Source organism: Megascapheus bottae, chromosome 1, assembly GCF_031878675.1.
Source record: "Megascapheus bottae isolate mThoBot1 chromosome 1, mThoBot2.hap1, whole genome shotgun sequence".
Taxonomy (NCBI): Eukaryota; Metazoa; Chordata; class Mammalia; order Rodentia; family Geomyidae; genus Megascapheus; species Megascapheus bottae.
The window spans coordinates 42,555,290-42,574,716 of NC_143509.1; the positions used below are offsets into that span (position 1 = coordinate 42,555,290).

The 19,427-nt window shown below is 43.0% G+C and overlaps 1 protein-coding gene across 3 annotated transcripts in view; it reads right to left on the reverse strand.

Moving 5' to 3' along the window:
• Positions 1–19,427, reverse strand: part of Mcf2l2 (MCF.2 cell line derived transforming sequence-like 2) — a 213,837-nt gene that overhangs the window by 168,232 nt on the left and 26,178 nt on the right. For all 3 annotated transcript variants that reach the window (XM_090342731.1, XM_090342741.1, XM_090342725.1), the window contains exons 2-3: positions 11,371–11,454; positions 6,721–6,835 (exon numbers count right to left, since the gene is read on the reverse strand). In XM_090342731.1, coding sequence (XP_090198857.1) covers positions 6,721–6,835; positions 11,371–11,454 — 199 coding nt within the window. The remainder of the gene's footprint in view (positions 1–6,720; positions 6,836–11,370; positions 11,455–19,427) is intronic.

Genomic DNA, 19,427 nt, shown 5'->3' on the forward strand with positions numbered 1-19,427 from the left:
ACAGGGGAACTACGTGTAAATTCCAGTGCCCAAAATTACTTCAGTGCTTACAAAAGGAAATACATCTTTAAAATACTATTCATGAAACATATACAGTACCAATATCTAAACCTAACAAAAGCAAAATGTAAGATTACTAGTTCAAAAGTAGAATGGTAAAGCTTCTACTGAAGTAGCAATAACACACAACATACTAAAAATCAATTGAAAAGTACATGCACCAAACTATGCCAGCAGAAATGTTGAAAAAATAAATAAATAAAACTGGACAAGGTCAACAGTAGATTTGAACAAATGAAAGGCATTTCTTTTTATCAGGGTGATTTTAATATCAGGAAGATGTTTCTATCCCCCTAAGTTAATTTATTAATCTAACACAATCCCAATAACAAGCTTTTGCTTTTTTTCTTCCGTCCTTTCTTCTTTTTTTAAAGAGCTAGACACATCCAAAACAATATAGAACTCTTGTGTGAGAAATGGTAACTAATCCTTCCAAATATTAAACATGTTTAAGCCTTCTAGAATTAAAAGGCTGTTAAATTAAAGTTTGTAACTGCTGGGTAACAGTGGCTGGCACCTGTAATGCTAGCTACTCAGGAGGCTGAGATTTGAGGATGGAGGTTCAAAGCCAGCCCAAGAAGACAAATCTGACACTTTTATCTCCAATTAGCCAGCAAAAATCCGGAAATGGAGGTGTAGTTTAAGTAGTAGATAGCTCTCTGGAGCAGAAAAAGCCTAGCAAGAGCAAGAGGCCCTGCGTGTGACACCTAGAACCAGCACCAAAACAAAGCCAATTAAAATGAAAAAGGTTGTTGCTGACAAATAGACAAATTAGCTCTGAAGAATTTTTAAATTAATGGGGCTCTGCCTGATGCTGGTGATACATTCCTATAACCTTAGTTACTCAGGAGACTGAGATCTGAAGATTGCAGTTTGAAAAACCCTTGCAGGAAAGCCTATGAGACTCTATCTCCACTTAACCAACAAAAAAGCTAGAAGTAGAACTGTGGCTCAAGTGGTAGAGTATAGCCTTTAGCCTTAAGCAAAAAGCTCAGGCACAGTGACCAGGCCTGAGTTCAAACTTCAGGAATGGCACACACACAATAATAATAATAATATGCTAATTCAAAACTGAAATTTGAAAAAGAAAGGTCTAAGCCTACAAGAGACTTAAATATTGTGTTCAAAGGAAAAAGATATAGATGTAAAATTCTGGACTGATAAAATACAGAACAAAAACCCTAATTGTTGCCTAGGGAAAGAAATCAACAGCTTGTTTATGTAGGAATTAGACTCTGTGAGAAAGAGCTGCTTTCTTAAAATTGATGGCTCCTTGTTAGTTAAAGCATTAAATCATAAGAATCCACAAGAAGGCCTGACCTAGAATATGAGCATCCTGTCATAATCTTTTTTTTTTTTTTGGTGCCAGACCTGGGACTTGAACTCAGGGTCTGTACCTCAATTTTTACCACTTTAGGCTGTTAAGTACCACTTAAGCACAGCTCTACTTCCAGCTTTTTTGGTGTTAATTGGAGGCAAGAATCTCAGGGACTGTCCAGGCTGGCTTCGAACCTTGATCCTCAGATCTCAGACTCCTAAGCAGCTAGCATTACAGGTGTGAACCACCAATGCGTGTTCTTACCCTATATTTTAAGATACTGGTAGATGCTGAGGAGGTTGGAAGATTCTGGCCTGTGTCTTCACCAACTATCCAAGAGAATTACACATAAAGCTCTGCAGAGAAACTGTCAAGCAATCAGCCAAAATCAGGGTAATTCTGATTTACCCTGTTTAGGTAAATTAGAAAAAACTTAGCTTATTATAATACCAAATTCTCCACTAAGGGGAAATGTTTCTGCACCATCTTTTTGAACATGCAATATATCCTGAAGCATGGCTCTGCACTGCACGTGCTCAGAAACATACTCACCCTTCTACGTGGCTATGTCTTTTCTATAGGAATATATGTGAGTTTCCCTGATAAAGGCTCCATGCTTTCTTCATTCATGGAGACACTGCTTGTAAAATTATCCCTATGCTCCTCTTATTGGCCACAAGCAATAAGCCTGCCTTCAGTCTTGAGATCTGTGGGAAAGTTAATGATTCAGTAGTTGCTCATCTTCACAAAAAAATCCCAAGAATCAGGGATGCTCAGGAAGTTAACATTGTTGTATATATTTCACTTAAAGAGAGGAAAACAAAAGTAAAAGATTCCGGCACAGCTTCTCAGTCTCTCAGTCTCCCACATTCTCTGCACCTCGTCTTAGCCCAAAGCTAAGACTGCTTCCCAGTCCTCTAACGCACACATCTCAAATGCCAGCTGTGTATTCTGTCTGCTCTTGGCACTGTATCCTCATCCCTGGCCACGTAGCAAAATGACTGACAGGGAAGGTGTAAGCACTAAGGAATCCCAGTTTCCACACCCAGGAAACTTAATTGGTCTGACTTATGGTCTATGAATTAGTGATTTTAACTGGCCTCCCGCCCAGGGGATGTTAATATGAAACCAAGGGTGGAACCATTGTGCTAGCATGATTTTCATTATGGAAGCCTGAAAACTCAGAAAGAGAAAACTAAGAAAATCCCCAAATGATGTCTGAATTTCACACATCCAGACACATAAAAGCAACAAATTTCATGGTAACATGCTTGAACTTCCCCTGGCCCCAGTTCTCAGTGCCCTTCTCTCCTGAACATTCCTTCCTTGCCTTGCCATTATCCTTCGTTCAGTGCCTAGACCAGAGTAAACACTCCTGGCTAGCCACCCTGACTCATTGTCCCTGCTCCCTCCAATCCAGCCTGTCCACCACCTCCACATCAATCCACCCATCACTCCCTCCTCAGACCCTCCAGAGATCTCTTTCTGCTCTCTCTGCCTCAGCTCCTTGGCCCGGAGGTTAGGGTCTTGCCCTGTTTGCTCCATTGTCTTCCAGGTCTCAAGTTTCACTATTCATGTAGGAGCTTCACTCTGCTTCAGGCAACCTATAGGCTGTACTTTCCCAAATATTCTCTGATCAAAATATCAAAAACCAGAGCCAGCTGTGACAGCTCATGCCTGTAATCCCAACTACTTGGATGGTGGAGGTACGAACGAAGATCAAAGTCTGAGGCAAAAGTGAGACACTATCTGTAAAAACAATCTAATAGCAAAGGGCTGAGTGTGGGTTCAAGAGATAGAACCGATCAGCCCAGCAGGTATAGGCCCTGTATTTCATCCCTAACCCCAGGGGTAGGTCTCAAAATCCAAAATCCAAGGCAGAGTTTATTTGAAAGTGAAGGGAAAGCCCTGAAGGAAGTTAAAAAGGAATTCTCCCCTGGGCTTTAAAGCAGCCCGCTGATTGATGGCTCCTACTTTGGGCTGAGTAGGCCCACAGGGCATTAAGAGAAAATAAAATGATGAGCGGGAAGTCACAGTACTATGAGAAGAAGAAGCTTTTGTGCAGGAGCCTGAGATATTCTAAGAACAGGAAGTACCGTGCATCATATGACATGTTATCTGCCACATATTATGTCAGTCGATTCTGCCCCTATCTCTCATAGTGCAGCACTATGCTTGCTCTCTGCCCTGAGCTATCTACCTACCAACTGTCCAGAGGGTCATCTCCTGGGCAACCTGGGAAGAGGTCTGGTTGATGGTAACGAGGTAACAGTCAGAAGACACAAATGATGATAAGTAAGTCATAAAACAAGCAAGAGTGGTTTGGTGTTTTAGAACCTAACCTCGAAGTCAGGTTCAGGTCAAATTCCTCTTCCTGCCTTCTCACCCTTGGTTTCTGCTTGGAAGTGAAAGGAACTGGGGCTTGGGCCCCCGTAACCAGGAAGTGGGGAAGAGAAGGAGGAATGCCAGGCAGACAGCTTCTCTTTCTCAAGAGCCAAACAACATCTAGGAAAAGAAACTAGACAGGAAACTTGTATAGCAGAAAAGGGAAATGAGTCCCAAACAGTAGCCTGTGACTTTATTGACTTCTTCATACTCATAGGGCAGGGGCAAAACCCTTGTTTCTCTGCATACTGGTCCAGGCACCACTAAAGTGTCATCCTTACTGTAGTTTAGAAAAGCTTCAACTACAAGATAGGAAAAAAATAAAGGTCTCCATTTAGCCAGGCACTGGTTACACCTGTAACCCTCTAGTTACTCAGGAAGCTGAGATTTATAGGTTTGTGAGCCAGTCTTAGCAGGAAAGTCTATGAGATTCTTATTTCCAATTAATCACCTAAAGAAGTTGGAAATAGAGTTGTAGCTCAAGTGGCTGTGGCTAAAGTACAAAAGCTCAGATATAGCACCCAGGCCCTGAGTTCAAACCCCAGGATTGGCATGGAAAAAAAAAAAAAAGCAAAAGCATCCATGTAATTAATCACTGGACTGTATTCCCAAGGACCTAGGAAAATCAGAGAATGAGCTTAAAAGAAATATAAGGAGAGGCCGGGAGTTTGGCCTAGTGGTTAAAGTGCCTGCCTAGCATGCACGAAGACCCGGGTTCGATTCCTTGGTACCATATACATAGAAAAAAGCCAGAAGTGGTGCTGAGGCTCAAGTGGTAGAGCTCTAGCCTTGAGAAAGTCCAAGGACAGTGCTCAGGCCCTGAGCTCAAGCCCAGGACTGGCAAAAAAAAAAAAAAAAAGAAATATAAGGAGAATGTGGGTGGGAGGGGAGAAAGGGTACCCCACCACCATTCTACTCCCCACCCACTCTCATCCTTCATAGCCCTACTGAATGTAGATGCCTATAATACTAGCTTTTCAGGAGGCTGAGATCTGAAGATCGAGGTTGGAAGCCAGTTTGGGAAGACAAATTTGTGACTCTTATCTCCAATGATCCAACAAATTGCTGGACCGGAGCCAACAAATTGCTCAGGTGGTAGAGTGCCAACAGTGCACAAAAGTTGAGTGAGAGTTCTAATCCTTGACTTCAAGTCCTAGTACCAGTATACATACATACAAAAATACTCCCACTGGGCCAGGAGTTTGGCGTAGTGGGAGAGTGCTTGCCTAGCATGCATGAAGACCCGGGTTTGATTCCTTTGTGTCACATACATAGAAAAGCTAGAAGTGGTGCCGCAGTCTGAGTGGTAGAGGTCTAGCCTTGAGGAAAGCCCCAAGGACAGTGCTCAGGCCCTGAGTTCAAGCCCCAGGACTGGCAAAAAATAAATCTCCAGCCCTCTTGGAAGAAGTAAGATCGGAAAGGAAGATGGGAAACTCTTTTAGAGTGGGTTTGCTCAAAGCAGTTCACATCCTTGTCATCAGGTGGGCTCTCCTGCCAGGTGGCTTCCCCATGGCATAGCTGATGTTTACCTAAAACCAGGAGAGCTGGAATGCAGCCAGAGAGTGTGGGAGAGGCTGTCTGCAAACTCCTAAGCAGGAAGTGAAGGGAGGGATGACTGGGTGACACAACCCCAAGAAGGGTGAGGGCCTTCTGGGTCTGTCAACAACAGGGCCAAGCTCCCTCTTTCACTGAGTTGTGGACCCCATTCTCAGCTCTGTGACTGTCTGGGAAGTATAATGACGAGTGGAGATTCTGTACCACATGCATCTCTTGGCGATGGGGTTATGGTCATGGCTGAATGGCCTGTACCAGTGAAACCTGGGCTCCGAAGACCAAGTTAACAGATGCCAGAAAACTTTTCTCTCACAGGAAGGGCTACAAGCCCAGGGTTTTTTAAATTTGTTTTGTTTGGTTTATGTTTTTTAAATATTTTTATTGTAATTAATAGAAGGGTTACATTATATTCACCTGATAGAAGGTGCATTGCTTTACAAACATTGCTACCCTTTCTCATGTTTTTGTCTCCATTTCCCTCCTCCCATCCCCTCCCCTCATCTTGTTTTCCCCCCCTTCCCTATCCTATTTCAAATAAACAAATATACATATATCAGATAAAAAGGTAAGATACTATAACAATATGAGATAACCAAGGGACAGCAAAAGAGATGAGAAGTAACAGTACATTAAGAACAAAAATCACACATTATATGGCTCATTTCTATATCTCAGAGGTCCTTTCATTTATTTGTTTATGTTTTTTTCTTATTTTTCTTGTGCTGGTCCTAGGGCTTGAATTCAGGACGTAGTTGCTGTCCCTGGGCTTTTGTGCTCAAGGCTAGAAGCTTTACCACTTGAGCCATACCTCCACTTCTGACTTTTTGTTGGTTAATTAGAGATAAGAGCCTCACAGACTTTCCTGCCCAGGCTAGCTCGGAACCACGAATCTCAGATCAGCCTCATGAATATTTAGGATTATAGGAGAGAGCCATGAGTGACCCCACTCTTAAGCATAGTTTTTATCCCTAGTTTGTTGTTGTTGTTGTTGTTGCTGCTGCTGTGTGCCTTAGTCTCTCCACTTAGATAAATATAAACTCTGTGCCCTGGAGTCCTCACTCAGGAGAAAGAAATAGAATTGCGCTTGGAGTGGTGCTCAAGCAATGGTCTGTGCCTCAGGCAATAGGCCCCAGACAGCCAGACTCAACCCAAGTGACATCAAGGAGCCCCAGTGACTCCAGACAGCTGGAGCCATTCAATCAGCTTTGGATTCACTCGGTAATTTCTGCTGAGGACCTCCTGTTGCACAGCAAGTCAAAACTGACGCTGTCTACCACTATCTACTCATCTCCTTCCACATCCGCTGTGGATGTGATGAGAGGCCCATGAGTTATGAGTCAGAGTGGATGGTGGAGTGCGTGGAGCAAGGTCAGGGTGAGAAGGCACTGGAATGTTGTGTTCACCTGGGGATGCTAGTCAGGTAGGTCATGACATTCAGGAAGTCCTCCTCTGGGATGTGCTTGAACCCCACAAACTCTGGGAACGTGATGATGGGTGCACCGTCCTTCCCTCGGCCTCCTGCAACAACAACAACAAGTATGGTCAAGAAGATACTTGAACTGACATCCGGCAGGATGAAGAGATAATATGGACCTTCCCTTTTTCTGCCTGCGTTACCTCAGACTGAATTGGGAGAGAGTAATACTGAACTCTGTCTTCCCCTTTCTATCTGCTCAAAAGCACTGGAAAAAATCAATCCTGAGTCTTTTGAAGATGCATATAAAGGTTATCCCATACATGTTCTACAGAGTCATTGTGATAATAGTGTATTATGGGCCAGTCTATTGAGCTACCTCACTTGGTGATTGGCAAGGATGGTTTCAGATTTCACTATATTCTTCTTGGCAGTTTCACAACTATAGGCCATTTTGGGAACCCTGAGTGAACATGAAGAATCTGCGGATCCAGTGAAGATAAAATGTTGATGCATTTTAATTCGGTAATATTTCTGTGACTAACATTTGTGGCAAGATTAGCTAAAAATTTCAAGGAACCAAACTCCCTACAATATTCACTAGAACACGATCACGTTATTTAATCTTAATATTCTTTTTCAGTGTTGGAGATAACCTCACCCATCTACTTCTGAGCTATTTTCCCAGCCCTTTCAATTTCCTTTTACATTAACAGAAGTGATGTTTATCCCACCTAAATGAAGGGGAAAACCTTTTCTTTCTTACTACCAATTCTTCTTGGGGGTGTGGGGGAGGCCTTGGCTTGAACTCTAGGCCTAGGTGCTGTCTTCGAGCTCTTCAGCTCAAGGCTATCACTCTACCACTTGAGCCACAGCACCACTTTCAAGTTCTCTGGTGGTTAATTGGAGATAAGAGCCTCGCAGACTTTGAACCTTCAGCCTCCTGAGTAGCTAGGATTACAGGCGTGGGCCACCGGCACCCAGCTTGGTAACTACCAATTCTGAATACCAGGGAAGCCCTAAGGTTAACTGTGAACATCTACCAGTTTTTGAGTATTCATTTTAAGAGGCAGATGTACATGAGGAAACCAAATTTTGCTTCCCATTGCCCACACAGAAAGGTCTATAGTGCCATCTTGTGAGCAAACCAGGTAATGCATGACAAAGAAGGAATGCTCAGAAGTCTTATTCAAAGATGTAAACCTGGGAACATAAATGAAAGGAACTTCAATTTTCTAATATTTTTTGCCTTTTCACTAAATGAGAAAGAACTACTCTGATTACAAAACACACTAGCAACACTTGAGTGTGCACAAGGTCATGGGTCTTGGCTAGCCTGCTGGCTTGGGGCAGGACTTCCGCCAGGAGAATACCAGAGACAGAGAGGGAGGTGCCTGTTGCTTGCTGATAGCTTCCTGGAATTGAGTTTTCCTGTCTCCTCTCACAAAGAACTGCTTTCACAATTAGAAATCCCAGCACCTGGGATACCAAATAACATGTTCCACTTTTTTTTTTTTTTTGCCAGTCCTGGGCTTGAGCTCAGGGCCTGAGCACTGTTCTTGGACTTTCTTTTTTTTTAAGAAGGATTAAATTATATTCACCAGATAGAAGGTGCATTACTTCACATACACTGATACCCTTTTTCATGTCTTGGTCCCCATTTCCCTCCCCCCACCTCTGCCCTTCATCTTGTTTTCCTCCCTTCCCTATCCGACTTCAAATAACCAAATACACATATATACGATATATCAGATAACCAGGTGAAACACTGTAACAATATGAGATAACCAAGGGACAGCAAAAGAGATGAGAGATAACATGGTACATTAAGGACAATAATCACTCATTATATGGCTTTTGTTTCTATATCCTGGAGGTCCTTTCATTTAGCGTCATACTATATGGCCTTATGAATTTAGGTTTTGTCCTATTGTAAATCTCTTATAGGAGAGCCCAAGGTTTCTACTGATTATGACAAATGAGGGAAACCACTGAGCCTATGTTCCTTTGAGTCTGGCTTATTTCACTTAATATGATTTTTTCTAAGTCTTTCCATTTCCTAGCAAATGGGGCAATGTAATTCTTTCTGACAGCAGCATAGAATTCCATTGTGTATAAATATCACATCTTGTTGATCCACTCATCAACTAAGGGACATCTGGGTTGGATCCATATCTTTGCTATGGTAAATAGTGCTGCAATGGACATCACTGTGCTAGTGGATTTAGTATGTCCTTGTTTCTGGATTGAGTAAATGCGAAGTAGTGGAATTGCTGGGTCATAGGGGAGCTCTATGTTTAGTCTTTTGAGGAACTGCCATACTGCTTTCCATAGTAGTTGAATGAGTTTGCACTCCCACCAACAGTGTAGTAGTGATCCCTCCTGGCCACATCCCCTTCAGCATCTGTTGTTATTAGATTTCTTGATCCTGGCCATCCTAACTAGAGTGAGGTGAAATCTCAGAGTTGTTTTGATTTGCATTTCTTTTATGGTCAGAGATGTCAAGCATTTCTTCATGTGTCTATAGGCCATTCTGATTTCTTCTTCAGAGAAGACTCTCTTTAAGTCTTTGGCCCATCTTTTAACGGGATGGTTGTTTCTTTGGAGATTAGTTTTGGAGTGATTCAATTTTTGAGTTGTTGATATATTTTAGATATGAGGCCTTTGTCCGTTGTACGGTTAGTGAAGATCTTCTCCCATTCTGTAGGCTTTCTAGTTTGCTAGCTATGTTCTTTGCCATACAGAAGGTCTGCAGTTTAATGCAGTCCCACTTATCCAGACTTTCTCTGATTTTTTGTGTTTCTTGGTCCTTATTAAGAAGGTTTCAACCTGTGCCAAGGAGACCTAGTGTATCTCCTATTCCTTCTTGTAAAGTTTTCAGTGTATCTGCTTTTACTTCGAGGTCTTTGATCCATTTGGAGTTAATCCTGGTGCAGCGTGACAAAGAAGGATCCAACTTTAGTTTGCTGCTGGTACTTAACCAGTTTTGCCAGCACCACTTGTTGAAGAGGTTGTCTTTCTTCCATTCTATTTTTTTGGGGCTCCCTTATCAAAGATTAGGTGGCTATAGGTCTGTGGGTTAATATTTGGGTCCTCAGCTCTTGTGTTTGGTATTGAAATTCCTCCTGCACTGTTCTTTCTGCTAAGAATTGTTTTTGCTATATGGGATCTTTTATTATTCCATATAAAATTTTGGATTGCCTCTTCTATTTCTTTAAAGGATGACTGGGATATTGATGGGTATTGCATTGAATTTGTAGATAGCCCTTGTTCTTGGACTTTCTCAAGGTTAGAGTTCTACCACTTGAACTGCAGCAACACTTCAGGCTTTTTTTCTATGTATGTGGTACTGAGGAATCGAACCCAGGTCTTTGTGCATGCTAGGCAAGCACTCTACCATTAGGCCAAACTCCCAGCCCTACTTTTTTTTTTAAAGAAAATTATCCACAGTTTTAGCTATGTAAATATCTCATAAGTCTTGTGAGACTTGTGATGCTCTGAACTTTAACTCAATTTTATATAATCATAGGATTTTTAAAAATTGTTTTTGTTAGTTGATTTTGACTTTGTTCTGTAGTCCAAACTAACCTCAAAACTGTAATCTTCCCACCTTCCCCTCTTGAATGCTGGGATTACAGGTGTGCACTACCTTATCTGGCTTCTTGGAGAACTTTTGAACAGTTTGTTTTGGTATTCATAATTTATTAATGTTTTATTGTTACTATTAAGGTGATGTACAGAGGAGTTATAGTTATAGAAATCAGGTAGAATACATTTCTTTTTGGATAATGACATCCCTTCCCTCGCTTTCTCCCAGTTATTTTCGCCCATTCCCCCCCACAAATTGTATTTTCAGTGTAGTGCCAAGTGATTAGCACTGCTGCATTTCTTCATCCTTTGTCCCTCCATTCCTATGCTCCTCTCTCTCCCTGAACGACAGATAAATGAAAAACAAGGGGGAAAAAACTAAGAAAAAACAACCAGAAGCAAAAATGCCATCCCCAACAACAGCAGCAGAAAAAAAAAATTGCTTCTATTTCCTGGAATCTAGTTCGATGAACAAATTATTTTAAATGTTTTTAATCCACACTGGATTTTTCAGGAATGAATTCACTCCATAAATTCATCCAGTAAAGGCAAATGACTTCATCTTGTTCAGAACTGACACTCAGTAATTGTTGACCGTTTCAGAAAACGACTATCGTACTGCCACACAAGGCACACCAGCACCCATATCCAGAACTTGCACCCATCACACACACTTGGCCTCAGGTATAGCGGTCATCTCCTTGTCACATCTATGGAAATATACTTTGTTGAAGGATATCCTGTTTTTACAACATAATTACTTTCTTTTATTTTTTCATTTACATTATACTGGAGACTTCAAAACCTAAGAGTACCAGTGACTCCTAACCCTAACCCTAGATGCTCAGGAGGCTGAGATCTGAGAATCACTGCTTAAAGCCAGGACAGGCAGACAAATCTGAGACTCTTATTTGCACTTCATCAGCAAAAAGCTGGAAGTGGTGGTGTGATTTGAATGGCAGCATGTCAGCCTCGAATGAAAAAGCCAAGTGAGAGTGCAAGGTCCTGAGTTTAAGCTTCAACAAAATACAGAAAGGCATTTTCCCCTTACCTGAGAGAATGGCGAATGGTTGGTGAAGTTGCTCTATTATGTCGACTGCAGCCAAGGGCCTGACGTCCTGCTGCATAATCTCCTCTGCACAAATGAAACACGATTAGGTTAAATCCTCACAGCCTGAAACAGGAAACTGAAGAAAGAAAGAAGAAAGCCCTACCACTAGGAAACTCTGGGATGGAGCAGGAATAAAAGTGTGGGCTCTATCCTCTCTGGAGAAGGAGATTCTGAGGCTATGGAGCTGCATGGGGTAGGTGTGGAGTTTAACCTCATGGTCCTGAGCACAGAGGCCTCGAGCCCACCCTAGGATATATGGGGGCATGGGGCCGGTATTTGAGCCACAGTTCCTTCTCAGTAACCCCTTTTTAGATGGCTTCATGACTTCTTTGACTTAAGAAGACATTTTAAGCACAAAGCTCCTTGAAACCCTGAGGTGCTTTGAAAATGATTTATAAAGTCAATCTTAGATTTATGGGCTTTTTCTTTAAAGTTTTATTTTCCTCTCTTAGTTCCCATCCTTCCCCCTCGCTTTCCTCTTTTCCTTTTCCCTTCCAGAATAGGCCTCTTCTCGCTGTTGAAGATGTTTAAAGAGGCCTTTTCCATGTCACTATTTAAAGCTTCTCTTTGCCAAACTAAAGGTTACATGTCTTCAATGTAAAGTTCAGATCTTTTCAGTATAGAACTGAAAATGTCCTCTAAACCTTTAAGAGACATGTAAGCCATGTGACAGGAATTTCTTTTCTTTTCATTGTAACATAGTTACTTGAACTTGGTACCTGATGCTTTGCTCATTGGCCAGAGCTCTACCAACTTAGCTACGCCTCCGAACCAAAGTAATATGAATCTCAACTCTTTCACCTATTATGGAGAATTAATCAAAATTAACTCAAAAAGTAAAGTTAAAGGCGGGCATGGTGGTTCATGCATGGAGTTCCAGCAATACATAAGCCAGAGGTAGACAGAGCATGGTCTGAAAGCATAAGAGTGTATCTAAAAAATAACTAATGCAAAAAATGCTGAGGGTTTGGTTCAAGTAGTAGAGCACTGGTTCCCTAAGTTTAAGCCCCAGTACTATCAAATTAATTAAATAAATATATAGAGTAAATTTGGACCATGTGTCCCCCACATCTAACGGGGTTGCTTACTGCTGACAGGAGCTGTGGATCCTGCCACTGCTCTGTATTGTAAGAAGAACAAACTTTATTGGCATAATTTTTTGGGGGGGGCCATGGCCTGAGCACAGTCCTTGGGCTTTCTCAAGGCTAGAGCTCTACCACTTGAGCCACAGCACCATTTCCGGCTTTTTCTATGTATGTGTTACCAAGAAATCAAACCCAGGTCTTAGTGAATACTAGCCAGTCCTCTACCACTAGGCCAAACTCCCAACATTGAACTGGTGTAACTTTGACCATCGCATTGACATTGGAAAAGGCAATGTGAGAGATTGGGGACTGAATGGGGGCTTTTCACCTGGACTGGGGGGAGAAAGGCATTTGCATGTTCTCTCTATATTTCTCTCATTTAACTGTTTCCCAAGGAATTGGTAAAGAGTGAACCAGTTACTCAAACATGTGGTTAGACAGAAGCACAAGCCAAACAGCCTTGTGTTGACACTAAATGGAGAAATGGCTCCTGGTCACCCCAAGATGTGGTTGGCTGACCCATCCAAGGTTATGTGGGAAGTTCCTGCCAGGCCTTGGTTTCTGTTCTGCACTTCCGTGTGGAGTTACAGGAGGTGATGTTTATGGAAGGGGACGTGGCAGGCGCTTAAGACACGTGGTTTCCATCTGTTTCTCTAAACACAGGAACACAATCCTTTCCCGTATTTTTTTCTGAAAGTGTGTAAGGGGGTGGGCAAATAGCCAGTTTAAGCCCAAAGATCCTCCTCAATGAATTCTACCATTTTCCCCTAGAGGAAAAGGAGCACAGTAAATCTAGATCAGAGCTCCACCTCTACCTCAATTCACTGAAGTCCAAAGAAAGCCTGGTCACTGCTCGTGTGGGTGGCTGTGACAATGGTGTTAAACTACATTTTACAAAGCAGGGGGCCACTCTGTGAGAAGCACAAAGTAAACTTTGTCATCCCGCCCCCCCTCCCACCCCCGTAGAATTGATTGAACTCAGAGCCTTCAGCTTGCTATTCAAAATCTCTCTAGCATGTGAGCCACACCTCCCATTCCTTGGAGTTTTACTTTGCCTTTCAGATAGGGTGCCACTTTGCCTGAGCTGGCCTTGACCCAGGATTCTCCTACCCCTACCTACTGAGTAGCTAGGCTTATGGGTATATACCACCATGCTTGTCAAAGTATTTAGCAGTAAAATGATATGATATCTGAGACTTACTTATAAACATTTTGGTACTGCTCTCTCACAAGTGTTTATGGAATGGGGAGGGGCAGATGGACAAAATGTGAATAATTGTCAAAGCTGATGATAAGTCCACGAAGGGGGGAAGCATTACACAATTCTTCTGTGTTACAAGTTTTCCATAATCAAATGTAAAATAGCAATAGTAACAAGAGAGAGTTTCAGCAAAAGCAGAAGCTGCATAACTGAAAAGCTGAAAGTAAATATAATCTCCTAAGATGTAGGGAAACGGCACACTTAAACATAGTTTTTAAACAGAGATTGGTTATTATTTTTCTTCTGTGCATAAGAAGCACAGTTAAGAGATGATAAAACGGGGGGAAAATAAAACATCATACAGTACAACTTATTTTATTTTAATATCTGAGACATGTCTTAAGAACGATTAAGCATCTTAAAGATGTAAGCCAAGGGGCTGGGAATTTGGCCTACTGGTAGAGTGCTTGCCTAGCATGCACGAAGACCTGGGTTTGATTCCTCAGTACCACATACACAGAAAAGGCCAGAAGTGATGTTGTGGCTCAGGTAGTAGAGCTCTAGCCTTGTAAAAGCCCAAGGACAGTGTTCAGGCCCTGAGTATAAGCCCCAGGACTGGGGGGGGGGGGTGGAAATGAGCCAAGTACTGGTGGCTCACACCTCTAATTCTAGTTACTCAGAAAGCTGAGATCTGGAAGATGGCAGTTCAAGGCCATCCCAAGCAGAAAATTTCACTAGACTTCATCTCCAAACTAACCAGCCAACAGCAGGGCTAGAGGTGTGGCTCAAGTAGTAGAACACCAGCCAGTGAGCTTGAAGCCCAATGTTCAAACACAAGAACTGGACAGGGAGAAGAAAAGGAAGGACACAATAGAAGGGACAATAGAAATAAACTAAGGCAGCTCTCCTCCAGCCCCATCTCAGAGACTCTGAGCTCCTGCCATGCCACACTTGACAGAAGACAGAAGAGCTTTGCCTTAGATGATGGAGCGCTCTGAAAACACACCCCCACCCCTCCACCAGAGCCTTAAAGTTCAGAGGTTCCCACTATGTCCAAGAGACCGCCAGGTCCCTCCCCTGGGACTCTGAGATTTTCCCAGTCCTTTGTCTCTAGCCTGGCATGGTTGCCTAATGAACTAAATTTCCGGATTTGTTTTTGTTTTCGTTATTATTACCATCATATTACCGTCACTTGCTTTAACAGGTTTCAATGAGCACGCATCTTGTTTCATGTCACCTCTTGCATCATCTTCCCTCACCCCCATCCATAAGATTTGGTTTTCTGAGACTAGACACGAGCCTGTGTGCCTTCAGCTCGAGTGGTACTGAGTGTGCCTGGTGCCCAGTTAGGGAGTGGCACGGTTACCCTGAAGCCTTCCAGCCACATGCCATATATTCTGGGCCTCGCTGTCCTCATCCGTAAAACAAGTTTCCTTATCCCAGGGACAGCAGGACAAAACGACTGGTGACCCACCGGGGCTGCTGCCTGCTGCATATCTGCTCTGGCCTCCTGAGCCAGCACCGGCCTACTTGTCCATTGTTACTTTGGCATCCATGGAGCCACCACAAGTGAAGCCCTTGTCTCTTTGTAATCCTTATGAAGCAAAAGGAAGTGAGAATTGAATTTCAACCCAAATTCTCTGCAGGGCAGAGTTATGCATGCGCTAGTTGGAAATGTCCTTTTCTGTTCCTGGTAAACAGAAGTGGGACTGTAAGCTGGGTGTGGGGGAACACCCATTGCAGTCTCAGGTGGTGGAGGTGGGAGGAGCTCCTTCTGGGACTAGCCTGGGAGTAAAACCACAAGACTCTGTTGGAAAATAAAAAGACCCAGGAGCTGTGTGCCAGGGCTCAAGTCTATCATTCTAGCTGCTCAGGAGGCTGAATCTGAGGACGGCTGTTTGAAGCCAGCCTATGCAGGAAAGTCAATAAGATTCTTATTTCCAATGAATCAGCAGAAAGCTGGAAGTGAAGGTTTGGCTCAAGTGGTAGAGCACTGACTTGAGTGAACAAGTTCAGGGACAGAACCTAGACCCTTGAATTCAATCCCTATGATCAGCACACACGTGCGTGTGCACACACACACACACATAGACTAAGGGCTGGGCTCAAGTGAAAAGAGTGAGATTGCCTACAAGTTCAAGGCTCAGAGTACTGCTAAGCAAACACACAAAACACATGACAATCTTTTACCCTGGACATCTAACTCTAGAAGTGCCGAGGTCACACACCCTCCATCCCCCCAGATGGAATAACCCAGCATGCACTGTGGGGATCCAGCTGTAGACAGCAAGCAGCACTCCTGTGTTCCCTGCTTCCGAGTGGAAGAGCCTCTGGGGCTACAGCTATCCATAACCAGCTCCATAATGACATACTATCCATCACTGACTTGTCTATAAATTAATCATGAATAAAGGGCATTTAAAAAGCAGATGCAAGCCAGGAGTTTGGCCTAGTGGTAGAGTGTTTGCCTAGCATACAAGAAGACCCAGGTTCAATTCCTCAGTACCACAAATACATAGAAAAAGCAAGAAATGGTGCTGAAGCTCCAGTGGTAGAGCTCTAGCCTTGAGAAAGCCCAAGGACAGTTATCAGTCCCTGAGTTCAAGGCCCAGGACTGGCAAAAAAAAAAAAAAAGATACAAAAAGCAGATGCAAGAATTTTAGAGTTTAAAAGATTATAAAAATAAAGAATACCAAAATTTAAAAAAAAAGAAGCAGCAGCTCAACTCCCTAGTATAGACTGAGCTCACCAGAGTTCAGCGAAGCTCAGTGGCAGGGGCTTGCCTCACATGTTGTTAGCCCTAGCTTCCATCCCACTATGAAATTAAAAGGTCATGTCTGTAGCCCTAGCTACTCAGGAGGCTGAAATCTGAGGATCTCAGTTCAGTCAGCCCAGACAGAAAATTCTGTGAAACACTTTCTCCAATTAATTACCAAGCAAGAAGGTGGAAGTGGAGCTGTGGCTCAAGAGCCAACACTGAGCAAAAATGCTAAGAGCATTTTGAGTTCAAGCCCCAGTGCTGGCACAAAAAGGAAAGGAAGAAAGAAAGACAGAAAGACAGACAGACAGACAGACACACAGAAAGAGGGAGAGGGAAAGGGAAAAGGAGAGGAAAAGGGAGAGGGAGAGGGAGGGAGGGAGGGAAGCAGGAAGGGAGGGGAAAAGTGTGAGTACATATGACATAGCTGTGGAAACATGAAGCTCCTTCAGCTTGCCTGTAGAAAGTATGTTCTGGTTGCCTTCTTTAAAGAAAAACCAATATTTTTATTTAAATCATTTATCAAATCACACATTATGCAAATGAACAATGTGCAGTATTGTTTTCTTTGTTTTTGTTGTTGTTGTTGTTGTGAGAACAGGACTTGAACACCGTACCTGATGCTTTGTTCATTGGTTGGCACTCTACCAACTCAGCCATGGCTCCAACTACAGAAATATTGTTCTTAAAGAAGTGTGCAAGTGGGCCAGGAGTGTGGCCTAGTGGTAGAGTGCTTGCCTAGCATGCACCAAGACCTTGGTTTGATTCCTTGGTACCATATACACAGAAAACACTGGAAGTGGTGCTGTGGTGCCTTGAGCAAAAAGTGTCCAAGGACAGTGCCTAGGACCTGAGTTCAAGCTCCAGGACTGGCCAAAAAAAAGGAGAAAAAAAAGAAAGCCCAGTTTACAAGTCATAGAATGCACACATTTTTATTCATTTTTAATCTACAAACGGTTATACTAGGGGATTACAATTTAATTCGTCTATTTGTCAGTCACCCCACCCATCCTTCTTCCTCCCTTTCCCACCAATCACATCAAGTTTCCCACTTCCATTTTCACATATGTACACTGCATATCATGACTACATTTGTCACTGTGCATTGTGCCATTCATCTGTTCCTCATCACCACCACTAACTCCCAATCAAAACAGCTTCATGATACTCATTTTGATAAACTGTTCATTGTTCAAAGGAGTTACACCATGGAATATGCACAACTCTTTAGGACTTGAACTCTGGGCCTGGGCACTGCCCCTGAGCTCTTCAGCTCAAGGCTAGCACTCTACCACATAGAGCCACAGCGCCACTTCCGGTTTTCTGGTGATTATTGGAGATCAGAGTCTCATAGACGTTTGTGCCTGGGCTGGCTTTGAACTAAGATTCTCTGATGCTGAGTAGCTAGGATAACAGATGTGAGCCACCAGCTCCCAGCTGCATAACTCTTAACTCAAGAGCCTGGTGGACTTAGCCAACAAATGCACGATGGATGGCACACATTCTCCAGTAAGCTGGGCCAGTAAGCCTTCCCCAGAGCTCCACAAATCACCTTCCATCTCATAGACCCCTGCAGGAAAGGACACAGGTACCCCATGGCCCACGAGGCAGGGATTGCTCTCCAGAATATTCTAGGTCCATTCTTCTTCTTTATGAAACACCAGAACTGTACTCGCTGATGCTGGCTCAGGAAGATAAGCCCGTCTCTCCCTCCATGTTCTTGAGAAAAGTGGACTGCACAGGAAGGTTGTGATGTTGTGTGTGCCCCGACACTGCACACAACGGGGCCCTCGCCACCTCTGAGCTCAAGGAGGCCTGGGGCAGCAGAAGCGCTTAAGTAAGAGAAAAGACAAATGAATCAACATATCAAGGTTTCCTCACACACGTGAATGCTGGAGATTTGTGTGACGTCCAGTAATACCAAGCACCCATCTTCTCCATTTTCTTCTAATTCACGATGCTGACATAGTCACATGTTGAACTTCTTGACCATAATTCCATTTTCCATAGGTCACAGCTACTTCAGATCCCCACTCATGCTATGTAAAAATCTCAGTGATAGCACAGTGATTTTGCTGACACGAATGAAAGACAAAGCTACATCTTCTGGAATAACTAATAACCCCTGCATATATCCATTTCATTTGCAATCTCCAGCCCAGTCACAAGTCTCAGATGTGGGCAATAATGAATCATTCTTGCTGTTCCTGACTTGCATTATATATAAAACATTGCGTCAAGCTGGGTGTGAGTGGCTCAAACCTGTAAGCCTAGCCACTCAGGAGGTAGAGATTTGAAGGTTCAAGTCAGCCTAGGTAGAAAATTCTCAATATTCCATCTCCAATTAACAAGCATAAAGCTAGGCTGGAGTTGTACCTCAAGTGGTAGAGAACTAAGCTAGAGTGTGAGGTCTTGAGATTAAGCATTTAAGCCTCTGAGTTCAAGCCCCAATTCTGGCATGCCTGCATACACACACACACACACACACACACACACACACACACACACACACATGCACACACAAATAAATAGCTTTATAAGTATTTTAATTGTGTCATTATGAGGGTACAAAATTAGAACATTTAAATATATAAGTAAGATTATAAATGAACGATAAAATATATTAACAGTAATTTTTTTTTGGCCCTTGGTCATGGGGCTTGAACTCTGGGCCTGGCCACGATCCCTGAGCTTTTTTCTTAAGGCCAGTGCTCTGTCGCTTTGAACCACAGCTCCATTTCCAGTCTTTCATACCCAGGCTTGCTTTGAACCAAGCCCCTCAGGTCTCAGCCTCCTGAGTAGCTAGGATTACAGGCATGAGCCACTAATGCCTGGCTTAGTAATTTTTATTTGACAGTGGCATGTGGGCCTGCCTTTGTAATCCTGCTCTAGATTCTGGAGATCTTGGAGGAAACTCTATTTAACTGTGTGTTGAGAGCCTTTAAGATTATCA